General features: G+C 37.7%; 1 protein-coding gene across 1 annotated transcript in view; it reads left to right on the top strand.

Moving 5' to 3' along the window:
* The window catches only part of loxhd1b (lipoxygenase homology PLAT domains 1b), a 65785-nt gene that overhangs the window by 17611 nt on the left and 35313 nt on the right, over window positions 1-12861 (top strand). The window contains exons 9-19 of the mRNA XM_082188852.1: window positions 959-1209; window positions 2464-2599; window positions 2677-2837; window positions 3430-3516; window positions 3596-3731; window positions 5135-5289; window positions 6476-6636; window positions 6720-6796; window positions 10451-10647; window positions 11107-11299; window positions 12333-12493. Of these exons, the coding sequence (XP_082044978.1) occupies window positions 959-1209; window positions 2464-2599; window positions 2677-2837; window positions 3430-3516; window positions 3596-3731; window positions 5135-5289; window positions 6476-6636; window positions 6720-6796; window positions 10451-10647; window positions 11107-11299; window positions 12333-12493 (1715 nt within the window). The remainder of the gene's footprint in view (window positions 1-958; window positions 1210-2463; window positions 2600-2676; window positions 2838-3429; window positions 3517-3595; window positions 3732-5134; window positions 5290-6475; window positions 6637-6719; window positions 6797-10450; window positions 10648-11106; window positions 11300-12332; window positions 12494-12861) is intronic.

Here is a 12861-nt window from a genome sequence, read left to right as displayed (position 1 = left end):
CTGAGATCCGAGTCTAGGCTGAAAGAAGAGTCTCTTCTGTTTATCTGATCAAAAATACAGTAAAAACAGTGAAATATTATTATAATATAAATCATCTGTTTTCTATGTGAATATATAGTAAAGTGTAATTTATTCCTGTGATCAAAGCTGAATGTTCAGCATCATCACTCCAGTCTTCAGTGTCACATGATCCTTCACAAATCACTCTAATATGATGATTTGATGCTCAAGAAATATTTATGATTATTAGCAATGTTCATATTTATCAGGAAATTATGATACACTGCTATTCATAAGTTTAGGATAAGTAAGGTTTAAAATTTTGAATGCATTCAATTGATCAAAAGTGACAATAAAGAAATGTAATTTAAAATGTAACAAGCATTCCTACATCAAACAAACGCTGTTCTTTTGAACTTTCTTTTCATCAAAGAATCCTGAAAAATAAAATGCATCATGGTTTCCTCAAAAATATGAACATTGATAATAATCATGTTTCTTTAATGCATTATCAAAAGTGACAGTAAAATGTAGAATGTTACACATTTTTTTATTTCAGATTAATGTTGTTCTTTTGAACTTTCTATACAAAGAATCCTGAAAAATTAAATGTATCAGTTTCCACAGAAATATGAACAGTTTTGAACATTGATGATAAGCATAAATGTTTCTTGATCATCAAATCATCATATTAGAGTGATTTGTGAAGGATCATGTGACACTGAAGACTGGAGTAATGATGCTGAAAATTCAGCTTTGATCACAGGAATATATTACACTTTACTATATATTCACATAGAAAACAGATGATTTACATTATAATAATATTTCATAATTTTCCAGTATTTTTGATGAAATAACCGCAGCCTTGGTGAGCAGAAGAGACTGATGATGAGCAGAACTGGTTGTAAAGTAAGCTCTTATGTTCAGACTCTCAGACTGGACTGTGTGTTTGCAGGGATCGTGTATAACGTTCAGGTGGTGACGGGGAAGATCCGAGGTGCGGGAACCAACTCTAAAATCCACATGATCATGCACGGCTCCAAAGGCATGAAGAACAGCGGGAAGGTTTTCCTGGAGGGAGGAACGTTTGAGCGCGGGCTCACCGACATCTTTAACGTGGAGATCGCGGCGCTGCTCAGTCCTCTCAGTCGGGTCACCATCGGTCATGATAACGGAGGGGTCAGTCCCGGCTGGTACTGCGACAAGGTCTCGTTTCACCTCGTAACCTCTGTGTTTCTCAGCTGAAACTCATGATTATCAGGGAAAACATTTCAGTTTGTCTTGTTTAAAGTACAAGTACGTGCAACAAAGCAATGCACAAACACAACCGATGTTAACCTTCATCCTTCCCTCGCAGAATGACCCGAAGCTCTAAAATTATACATAACGGTCACATTTTATTTTACAGTGTCCTTGTTATATGTTACATGTACTTACCATAGTAATAACAGTAAATTATGCATAATTACATGCAACTAACCCTCAACCCAACCCTAATCCTACCCTAACCCAGTAAGTACATGTAGTTCATTAATATTAATCAGTACTTAAATATATAATTACACTGTAACAATGACACCTTAAAATAAAGTGTAACCTACTTCATTTTTTTTCGTCCAGAAAGCTTATTTTATTTCATTTTGATTATATTTTTTCTCTTTTTTGTTTGTTATTTTTTGTTATTTTTCATTTTATTTACCTTTAAATTACTAGTTTTGATCAATAAATAATAAATGAATAATAATTTAAGCACATTCCTCACAATCTTTCAACTTAAATTCAAAATAACTCATGCATAACCCTTTTAATTCAGCTCTAAATATCTTACATTGTGTGTCTTTGCCGACCTCTAATATAAATAATATAACATATTTCATGACTCTATATGGCCTTATATCTCTATATGGAGTAAATGAGCTGTTCCTCTGGGTCCCAAAGTCAGTTTCTCTTCTGTGTGCATTCAGATACACATGTAGACATTATTAAAGAATTTTTTGGTAATATTTTAGCATTTTTAGTTTGAATTTTGAGCATTTTAGGGTTTTGCTTCCATAACAAGTCTTCTTCCAGACCAGTGGAAAGAAACCACTTTTAAGTGTTTATTTTACTATTTGCGTCTGTAGATTTCAGTTTCAATCCATATCTTTAAAAGCGGTGAGCAACTCTAATACATATCAAACATTTTGCAAAAGACATTTAAGAGTACACCATAAGCGGTGAAATTGTATATGACTACCAACTGAATATTATATTTATTTGAAAAAGTAACTCAGATATTTTGTTATAAATTTTAAAAGTAATGCGTTACTTTACTAGTTACTTGAAAAGTAATCTGATTACGTAACACAAGTTACACGACACTGGTGATGAGTACGTGGATCTGCACCACAAACAAAGCATAACGCTGCTTGTTTAAAATGCATTTAAATGCTTGATTTGTCTGTGTGTGTTGTGTTGTAGGTGGTGGTCTTCTGTCCGTTCACTGGCATCGAACAGACGTTCCCCTGCTCTAAATGGCTGGATGAGAACGAGGGCGATGGACTCATCGAGAGAGAACTCTATGAAATGGTCTCGCTCAGGCAAAAGAGGCAGAAAAGTGAGTATCGCTCTTGACGCGAGAGTGAAAGAGGTTATATGTTTGTGATGTTAAACAGTTAAATCTCTGTCCCTCAGAACATCCCTGGTCCCTGTGGATTTGGACGTCAGATCTTGCAGGCGCAGGAACAGACGCCTCCATCTTACTCCAGATATACGGGGAGAAGGGCAAGTCCGATGAGATGAAACTCGACAACAAAACTGATAACTTTGAGCAGGGCCAGCTGGACAAGTTCATGGTAAATCTGCTGTTTTGGAGTAAAAATTGGTGTTGGACCAAATGGCGAAAACTATATATTAGGGGTGTACATGTATTCGACACCGTTCGTGTGGTAATGCAATGTTGTTTGCTAATCGGCAAAACAGAGAAAGAGCAGAAGAATAAAAATAGACTCATTAGTCTATTAAATATGCAAATTTGCACTACTTTGCATACATTTCCAGAAACAGAAATCTGAACATTGCATAAAGTCAGGTTCATAATTCTTGTTTGATTTTGTTTAGTCTCAGTTTCTAATGAAGTCTTAGTCTTATCTTTATGACCGACGGAGTATTTTAAGCTGTTTTCACTTTTATAATGAGACATTTCAACTTAAAATTTGGTCAGTTGAGCTGACTTGAAACCAGCTCGACAAATTCATGGTAAATCTGGTGTTTTGGATAAAAATGACCAAACTACGAAAGGTATTTTAATATGTTTAATATTAGTTTAAAAATATTTTCAGGGACAGGACAATGCATTTGTTGCTGTATGGATTGTCATTCTTAATGCATTTCAGCAGTTCAAACCATCTAATCTGCATATCATTTGTTCATCATCCATATTGTCAGGTCGAGCTTCCGGATCTTGGGAAGCTGACGAAACTGAGAATCTGGCATGAGAAGAGGAATCCCTTCGCCGGCTGGCATCTGAGTCGAGTAAGAGCTCGAGATTGAGTGTTTCACAGTGATTTACTGTGACATGATCTGAATAACGGTCTGCTTTATGTCTCCTAAGATATCCATAATGAAAACTTTAACGAAGGAAACGTATAAGTTCCATTGCGAGCGCTGGCTGGACACTAACGAGGACGATAACGAGGTTGTGCGAGAGCTTCCGGCCACAGGAGAGCTGATCCCAGAGCCACTGCCACGTATAAAGATTCATTACAAACTCTAGTCTGTTGCTGATTACAAGTTACATTAGTAAAGTAATCTATTAGATTAGACATGTTAGGTTCTGTGTTCTGGCTAAGTATGATCTAGCATGTTGGAGCACATTGCTAGCATGATTAGCATGTTGCTAGTATGATTTAGCATGTTGCTAGCATGATTTAACATCTTGTTAGCATTATTTAGCATGTTGCTAGCATGATTTAACATGTTGCTAGCATTATATAGCACACTGCTAGCATGGTTTTGCATGTTTCTAGCATGATTTAATATGTTGCTAGCATTATATAGCACACTGTTAGCATGATTTAACATTTTGCTAGCATGATTTAACATATTGTTAGCATGATTTAGCATGATTTAACATATTGTTAGCATTATTTAACATGTTGCTAGCATTATTTAACATGTTGCTAGCATGATTTAGCATTTTGCTAGCATGATTTAATGTATTGTTAGCATGATTTAGCATGTTGCTAGCATTATTTAACATGTTGTTAGCATGATTTCGCACACTGCTAGCATGATTTAACATGTATTCTGGCTATGTTTAGATGACCTTTGAACTTTAACTCATTTATCACTTAGATTTGGTCATTTTGTGTCAAATCAGATCAGAAAATACATTCTGTAACTTAGCAATAAGATGCATTTAATTTGTTAACATTAGTTAACTGTATTAGTTAACATGAACTAACAATAAGCAATACTTCTACAGCATTTATTGATCTTAGTCAAATGTAATTTCAACATTTACTAATACAGTTTTAAGTTCCAAAGTTGGATCTGTAAGCATTAGTTAATGCACTACTAACATGAACATCAACAAACAATGAAGAATTAGATTTTTACTAACGTTATACATAAAAATCTATATAAAATAGTAAATATAAAACTAAAAAATTGTCTAGAAAAAGCTTGAACGTTTTAAACATTCAAAAGTTTAAAGTTTGAATGTTTAGAAGGGAATACAGTAGATAGATAGATGGATAGATGATTTAACATGTTGAAAGCATGATTTAGCACATTGCTAGCATGATTAGCATGATTTAACACTGCTAGCATGATTTAACATGTTGCTAGCATGATTTAACATTGTTAGCTTGTTAATAGCATGATTTAGCACATTGTTAGCATGATTTAACAAGTTGCTAACTTGATATAACACATTGCTAACATGTTGGTAGCATGATTTAACACACTGATAGCATGATTTAGCATGTTTGTTAGTATGCTTTACCATGTTGCTAACATGATTTAACAAATAGCTAACAAGAATCAACACATTGCTAGCATGTTGATAGCATAATTTAGCATTTTGCTAACATGAATATATAAACCCTCATGTTGCTCTCTAATGTATATCTGTGTTGTTTTCCTGCAGTTATCAAGTATCGTGTCACTGTCTCCACGGGGAACGTGAGCGGCGGAGGAACGGATGCCCATGTGTTTCTGTGTCTGATCGGAGATCTGGGAGACACAGGCGAACGCACTTTAATCAACTGCAAGAACAACGTCAACAAGTTTGAGAAGGGCAACGTTAGTGCAGTTTCTGTGGAGATCTAGAAGTGACTCGCTCTCGTCACATCTTAAAATTAATTTGATGTTAAATTTGTATGATTTAAAGGTGTGACGACATGAGAATTCAAATTTGCCTTGTTCTTCTGACATATAAGAGGCTTAAAACGTCCTCCTCAATATAAACAATGCATTTATTTAATCAAGCTCCAAAAACAGCTCGTTTTGATATTGCAGGATCTGTGACGTCACACAGGCATATATATTTGCATATGCCCGCCTCCAGATCAAGACATCATCGAACCATAGGCCCCGCCCACTGCAACCATAGGCCCCGCCCACTGCCGTTCAGTCTCTTAAAGGCTGACATTCACAAATATGTGTTTGTTCGGAGCATTTGACTGTTTTGTTAAACTTTGATTGACAGATGATGCAGCGATTTCATAATGCTTCGTCTGTAAATTATGGTTTTATGTGGATAATGTTTTCAATAGCGAGTAAGTGTTGATACTGTTTCCAATGCGGTGACGTTAGCCAATCATAACAGTGTCTGTTTACTGACAGCCTTAAAGGAGCCGCGCATTAAAAACTGATCATTTCAGAATATTAAATTCCAAATACACTTTAAAATTTCACTATTTATTTACGTATTCTTTAATATATTTTAAATGCTGTACATTTATTGATGGATTCATATTTCATTTATAAATTATTTTTATAATTACCACTTTTATTGTCCATTAAAAAATCAGCCAATGCATTACTTAGTCTATTTATGTATAGATTAAATAGGTAATTATTAAGCAAATTTAATAATGCCAATTTTTATTGAACAATTAGCTATTAATTTCATTAATATTAATAGTAATATTACTATTTCCGTGACACTTGTGGTCCTGCATAATTGGCAGATATTTGTTCTTGTTTTGAGCATAACATTGAGCAAAACAAGACTTAATATCTTAAGTAAATTATATGTATCTTGATTCATGAACAAGCCAAACATTCAGTCTGTGGCTCTTCTGTGTTTCTAGGCTGATGAGTTGATTATCGAAGTCGTGTCGAAAATGTTGATACATGTTTCATCAAACAAGACTTAATATCTTCTCTCATTTTGCTTCTCCAGTAAATGCATCTTCATTGATGAACAAGCCAAAAATACTAAGCAAAAACGTTTCCGCCTTTGCTCTCCTGTGTTTGGTCTCAGGCTGACGAGTTCATCATCGAGGCGGCGTCGATCGGGCAAGTGCGCCGGGTTCGGATCGGTCACGACGGGCGAGGCGGAGGCTGCGGATGGTTCCTGGATAAAGTGCAGGTCCGAGAGGAAGGCCAGGCCGAATCACAGGCCGTTGAATTCCCATGCAACAGGTCACAATCATGAACTTGCATCCAGATCAGTGCTTTAACACACAGAAGCGGCTCATGTCCTCGTCTCGTCTTCATCTGTGCAGATGGTTGGACCGCGGGGAAGACGACGGGCAGATTGTTCGTGAGCTGGTGCCGTTCGCAGACGGACAGAGACTTTACAGTGAGTTTCTTATGATGCTTTTCACATCTAGTCATATATAATCTAATTAAACCATTAGATCAGGCATTCCCAAACCTTTTTTTCTCAGCTGAAGCCCTTTGAGCTGTTGAGAATATTTTCTTGATGTTAATATTTCAATAATATAACAGGACATCTGCACGTGAACGGTTCTTCTCGTCGTTCACTTGGCTTTCACTTGGCTTTCATCTTTTTTAGTGTTCTTTAGCATTTTGTTTGTCGTTATTTTAAAGTTTTTTTAAATTTTTAATCATTTTTAGTAAGTGTTTTATTATGATTGTTTTTGTTTTCAAATTGTTTATTTCAATTTTATATTTTTCGATTTTGTTGATTTGTGTTTTATTTTGATTGCTATTATTTATTTTTGTATTTTTAATTTTTATTAAGTGTCTTATTCTGGTTTATTTTATTTAAAAATAATTTATTTCAATTTGACAATTTATCATTTAATTCATTATCATAAAAAACTGTTTGGGAAGCCATGCAATTGTGAGTAAACGTCTAGTTTACGACTGTAACCTCTGTTCCCTGAGAACGATCGTCGATGACGCTTTGAGGAACGCCTCCGCGTGAACCGGTGTCTGAAACCCTTATCTAATCACTGCGATCCTATTGGCCGGCGACAGCCTATGACGTCACTACTAGTGCGACCCGGAAGTAGATAAGGGACGTGTCAACAACTTATCAACAACTTATCGTCTGTCAACAACTTATTGTCTGAAGGGACTGTTCAGCAGGAATCCCCTCAGCATGGCGAAAGACACAGTGTCTCGTTCCCTGTTCTCAGGGAACAGAGATTACAGTCATAACCTAGACGTTCCCTTTCGAAAGGGAACTCGCACTGCGTCGATTTGATGCTATGGGAACGATATACCAACGCCACCATGCATGCCAAATTATGGCTGTGACAAAAATGTCAAAAAACAGCAGTTTCACTGAAATGCCAAAACACTCCCCCTTTAGGTTACATACAGGCTGTCAGTGACAGTATTCCCTACTTGGCGACTGCCCAAGCTATAAGCCTCAAAGAGGCGTCCGATACAATGAAGGCCTACCAAGGCCGATCAAAGGCTTTGGACCAACAGCTTCCGTCGAAGGGGTTTCTCTAAGGGAATTTGGCCAGGAGGTCCGAAAGGAGTCCCGTCCAGTCACTTTCTGAGGGGGACATGACGTCAACCCCACATGGCACCAGGGAGGCTGACCTGGTCTAATTTACTGACCTAGTCTGACCAACAACCCGTCTGTTTCCTAAACAGAGTCTCGAACATATTTTGCCTCACTTGTGGAGGCATCCGATAGGGACTACAGATATTGACAGTAATTGCTCACAGACTGGGTCATCCTGGAGAGTAGAACTCAGCATAGCGCTTTCTAACCCTTGCAAACGAGGGGAGTAACTCTACTTAATCCTGGATCTACACAGTGCTTCAAAGCCCTGTGGAGGCTGGGCACTCTTAAAAGGGACCCTAATAAGGGGAGCGCCTCCAGCTCTTGGGTTTACATTGCCAACAGGTAGTGTACTCAGCAGAAGTGCTATCGACCCTTTAAACTAAAGCAAGGGGAGTACAATCTTACGCTACCGGACTATTGAGGAGGCCTACTGTAAGGCCTACAGCTTCAAATGTTACGGCCGTCAGCCCAGGCAGTGCTTCGGCTCTAAGGGAGCATACTCAACCATCCCAAATGGGAGGGAGTATCTAATCTGTCTCTACCTGAGCCTGGGTGGTGAAGGGTGATTTCCTAATTACTAAGCCTAAGCCAGATATCGAGGTGGCCCCGTGAGGGCCGACACACAAATATTACATGACTGAAGTTCAGAGCTATAATCTCAAAACGACTCTCAAAGTGAGAGGAGACCTGCTGCTCTACTATAAGGTGGCTATCAAGGTGTCCCGACGAGGGCCAAATGCTTGACTCTGTAGTTATATCTGGAGCTTGACAGAGCGGTGGCCTCAGTAGAAAAACTGATAGGGAGGAAGCCATCTCACACAGAATGTCTGTTTGATGAACGGTGGCCTCACAAGAGAATGTTCCATATAATAAATCTAACCTGTTCACTACTACAGATTGGCACTACCCACTAAATAAGCCTGCCGACTCTAAAATAAGAGGAGGCCTCTGGGAAGGGTATGCATAGTCTACCTATATATGGGAACTTCAGGGCCCTAATCTCAGCATCCTATAAGAACCCTACCTAACACCCCCATAATACTCTCTAACAGGGAACCATGGTCTACTGTTCAACCTTACTAAAAACTCTCGTAAATGGAGGAGACCTGCAGAGCTCAACCTGCTGCCCATAGAGCAATGGCCTAAACGACATTCACAAATGGAGGCCTATAACCATAAGAGCACGAAAGAGCGCACTTACTACCAAACCTGACGCCAGACCCACAGACGGGTTCCTAAGTGAAGTTCACAACGTAATTTCAGGAGGAGTGAACCCATCTAATCTTTCAATTAACTGCCAGGGCATATAAGCAGCCTCTCACCTTGCTCCCCAACTCCACCAACATAATTTAGGTTTATCTAAGCTCGAGTTGAAGCTGCTTCCTCGAGCCCCTCCACTGCGGACAGCCAGCCAAATACACTCAACCTTATTAGCTTAAAGATTATATGGGCAAAGGAACTCGTGAAATTGAAGGAATAACTCATCATGGGTCCAGCCTCAGGGCTGATGCAAGAAGCGCAGATTCAGACCGCAGTGTTATGCTGTCCAACTCTGACAGCAGATCAGCCGGGTGTGCTTGCAACACTTTGCCATTGTGTGCAAGGCATCACCAGCCAGACGCGCTGCCACGTATGCCCTGCCATTTAAGCATGACTTTCTCTTTTTTATGGCTTAAAAGGCAGGACCAGAGCACTTAGTGTCGGTGCCTCTCCAGCCGCAAGACAGTTTGCGAACATCTCGTCAATTGGGGCATCGACACATACCCGTGTTTGCGCATCCCCCTCAACATCAGCGTAGTTTGTACGCGGATGGCGATGAATGCGTGCTGTGTAAATTGGGCAGGAATGGACCGTTACATAACACTCACAAATCATGGGTCAGGTTGGATGTGAGGGTTCGGGTTGTAAATCCTCTTCACCCTCATCAGCATCTCCTGCTCTCTTTGGCTGGTTGTTTTTATATCCATCAGAGCACTCGCTGTTCCTCGAGAAGCCTGGAGAAGAGGGCAGACGAGAGTGGAGTTTTCTCAAGGGGAAACTCACAGTTGGCACAGGCAGATCCCTCAGAAACTGATCATGCGTGCTCTGAGCCCTAGCAATAAACGCACAAGTTGTGTGTGTCATCAGATGTCAAATATCTTAGACACGGAAGCGTTTTTCACAAGCCTTTTTGATGTTTTCATGTTGAAGCGTACAAACAAAACAGTCCCTTCAGATGATAAGTTGTTGACATGTTCTCTAGGCGCCCCTTATATACTTCCGGGTCACACTAGTAGTGACGTCATTGGCTGTCGCTGGCCAATAGGATTGCAGTGATTAGATAAGCACTTGAGACACCGGTTCACGTGGAGGCGTTCCCCAAAGCGTCATCGACGCAGTGCGAGGGAACCCAGAATGCAGCACACAGATCAGATTTCGAGTTCATAGAAGGCAGATGAGCGCTCACTAGCTTGTGCCTGTTTTCAGACATCAGTTATCACATCGCAGTGAAGACGGGAAACGTCAGCGGAGGAAGTTCCGACTCTAAAGTGTTCGTGAAGTTATACGGTGAGAAGGGAGACACCAGCCGGATGATGCTCGTGGTTTCCGACAACAATCTGCGCAACTACTTCGAGACGGGACGCGTGGATGTTTTCACCGTCGACACCGCCGACATCGGGCAGGTGTGTGTCGCTCTCATACCACAAACACACACACATATTAAAGTGCATGACCTGTAATGCAGTGTGAAATATGATATATTAGAATATAAATTGAGTTTTTGTCTCCCAAAAGAAAGTCGATTCTGAACTGCACTCATTAATTCCAGTCTCATGTCCTCTCACGTGATCAAGAGCTGAGATTCAGATATGATAATGAGCGTTTGGTTTCTGACCAATCAGAGCAGAGCAGCTCTCAGAGAGGCGGAGCTTAGAGAGACTGAATCTTCAATCGAAGTGTTTCAGACACTGAGAGAAAAGAGCTAATGCTGCCGTGGAGATTATGAGGAAATTTGTGTTTTTTGTTTTACTTTGCATGAAAATCTGTTGTAGGAGACCTTTAGAAGAACACTAGGAAGCTTTACAATAGCATAACAGGAGCACTTTAGTTTAAACTCATTAAGATGTTTTTGTTGAATGCAGATCAACCGGCTCCTGATTGGTCACACTAACGAAGGGATGCGCGCCGGCTGGTTTCTGGACAGCGTTCAGATCATGGTTCCCAATCACGGGAATCACTACATGTTCCCGAGTCACCGGTGGCTGTGCCGAGACGAGGCTGATGGGAAGACGGAGGTGGAGATTTACCCCAGTGAAATACTGGAGCTCGAACAATGTAAACGCTCATGATATCGCGGTGTAGTTCAGTTTTACACTTTTATGATTTAATTCGTTTTAGGAAGTGTTTTATTTTGACCTTTTCAAATATACATTTTTATTATTTAATTCCTTTTTAGTTCATTTGAGTTTTTTAATGATTAATAATTAATAATTAAATTAATTTTTATAATAATAATAATAATAATGCATTTTATTTAAGGCGCCTTTCAAATCCCTCAAGGTCACCATACATCAAGAAGTAGCATCAATAACAATATTAAAAATAAATAACAATGCCAATAAACCATAAATAAGGGCAAAGCAACAATAAGCGTTTTATTTTTATTGATTTCATTTCTAAATTACCCATTTTAATTGTATTAATTTTATTTATCTCATACATTTTTTAGTAAGTGTTTTATTTTTATTTATTTTATTTTTAAATGATTTAATTTACATTTTTATGACTTAATTGAATTTAAGTGTTTTATTTTTATTTGTTTGTATTTTAAAATGATCCAATTGTACATTTAGATTTAATAATTTTTTCAGTAAGTGTTTTATTTTGATTAATTAAATCATAGAAAATGTAAAATACAGAATTTAATAATGAAATTAATTTCAGAGGAAATCAAGCGTTTTATTTTAATTCATTTTATTTAAAGATTGTTTATTTCAGTTTCATATTTTATGTTTAGATACATTTTTAGTAAGTGTTTTATTTTGGTTGATTTTATTTAACATTTTTATTATTTAAGTGTTTTATTTGAATTAATTTTAAAATGATTCTTTTCAATTTCATATTTTTATTATTTCTTAAATTTTTTGTAATTGTTCAATTTTGATTAAGTTTATTTTTTTATTATTTATGTTACAATTTTAACGATTTAATTAATTTGAGTAAGTTTTATTTTGATTGATTTTATTAGTTTAGTTTTTTAATTTTTTTAATGATAATTATTCAAATTTTTATGGTTTAATTAATGTATCATATGTTGTGCTCGGCTGTTGTTGTTTCTGAGAAGTTGTAATGTCCTCTTGTCGTATAGTCATCAACTATGAGATCACGGTGATGACGGGCGACGTCTTCGCCGGCGGCACAAACGCGAATGTCTTCATCCAGATTTATGGAGATCAGGGGAAGACGGAGGTGCTGAATCTCAGCAGCAGGTCAAACAACTTTGAAAGAGGAACAACAGAGATATTTAAGGTAATGTTATTGTCTGACTATCAGAGTTTGCACATGCTGGATGTTAAAGACACACATCTAGTCATAATTCATCTTAATTAAACCAATAGATCCGGAACTGAAGATCTTTGAGCTATGGTGAATATTGTCTTGTTAAGTTAATATTTCAATAATTTCTGAACACATCTGCATGTTCACGGTTCTTCTCTGGTGTCGCTTAATGCTTATACGACATGCAAGCAAACAAATCAAATATTTCATCTTTTTAAGGAAGTGTTTATTTTGAATGTTTTTTTTTAAGCATTTTAGATAAAAAAATTATAATTTCATGCATTTTTAGTAAGTTTTATTTTGTTTTTATTTGTTTATTTAGTAAGTGTTTTTTTAAT

Source organism: Leuciscus leuciscus (assembly GCF_965113295.1).
Source record: "Leuciscus leuciscus genome assembly, chromosome: 13".
Classification (NCBI taxonomy): domain Eukaryota; kingdom Metazoa; phylum Chordata; class Actinopteri; order Cypriniformes; family Leuciscidae; genus Leuciscus; species Leuciscus leuciscus.
This window is presented reverse-complemented; position numbering and strand designations above follow the sequence as displayed.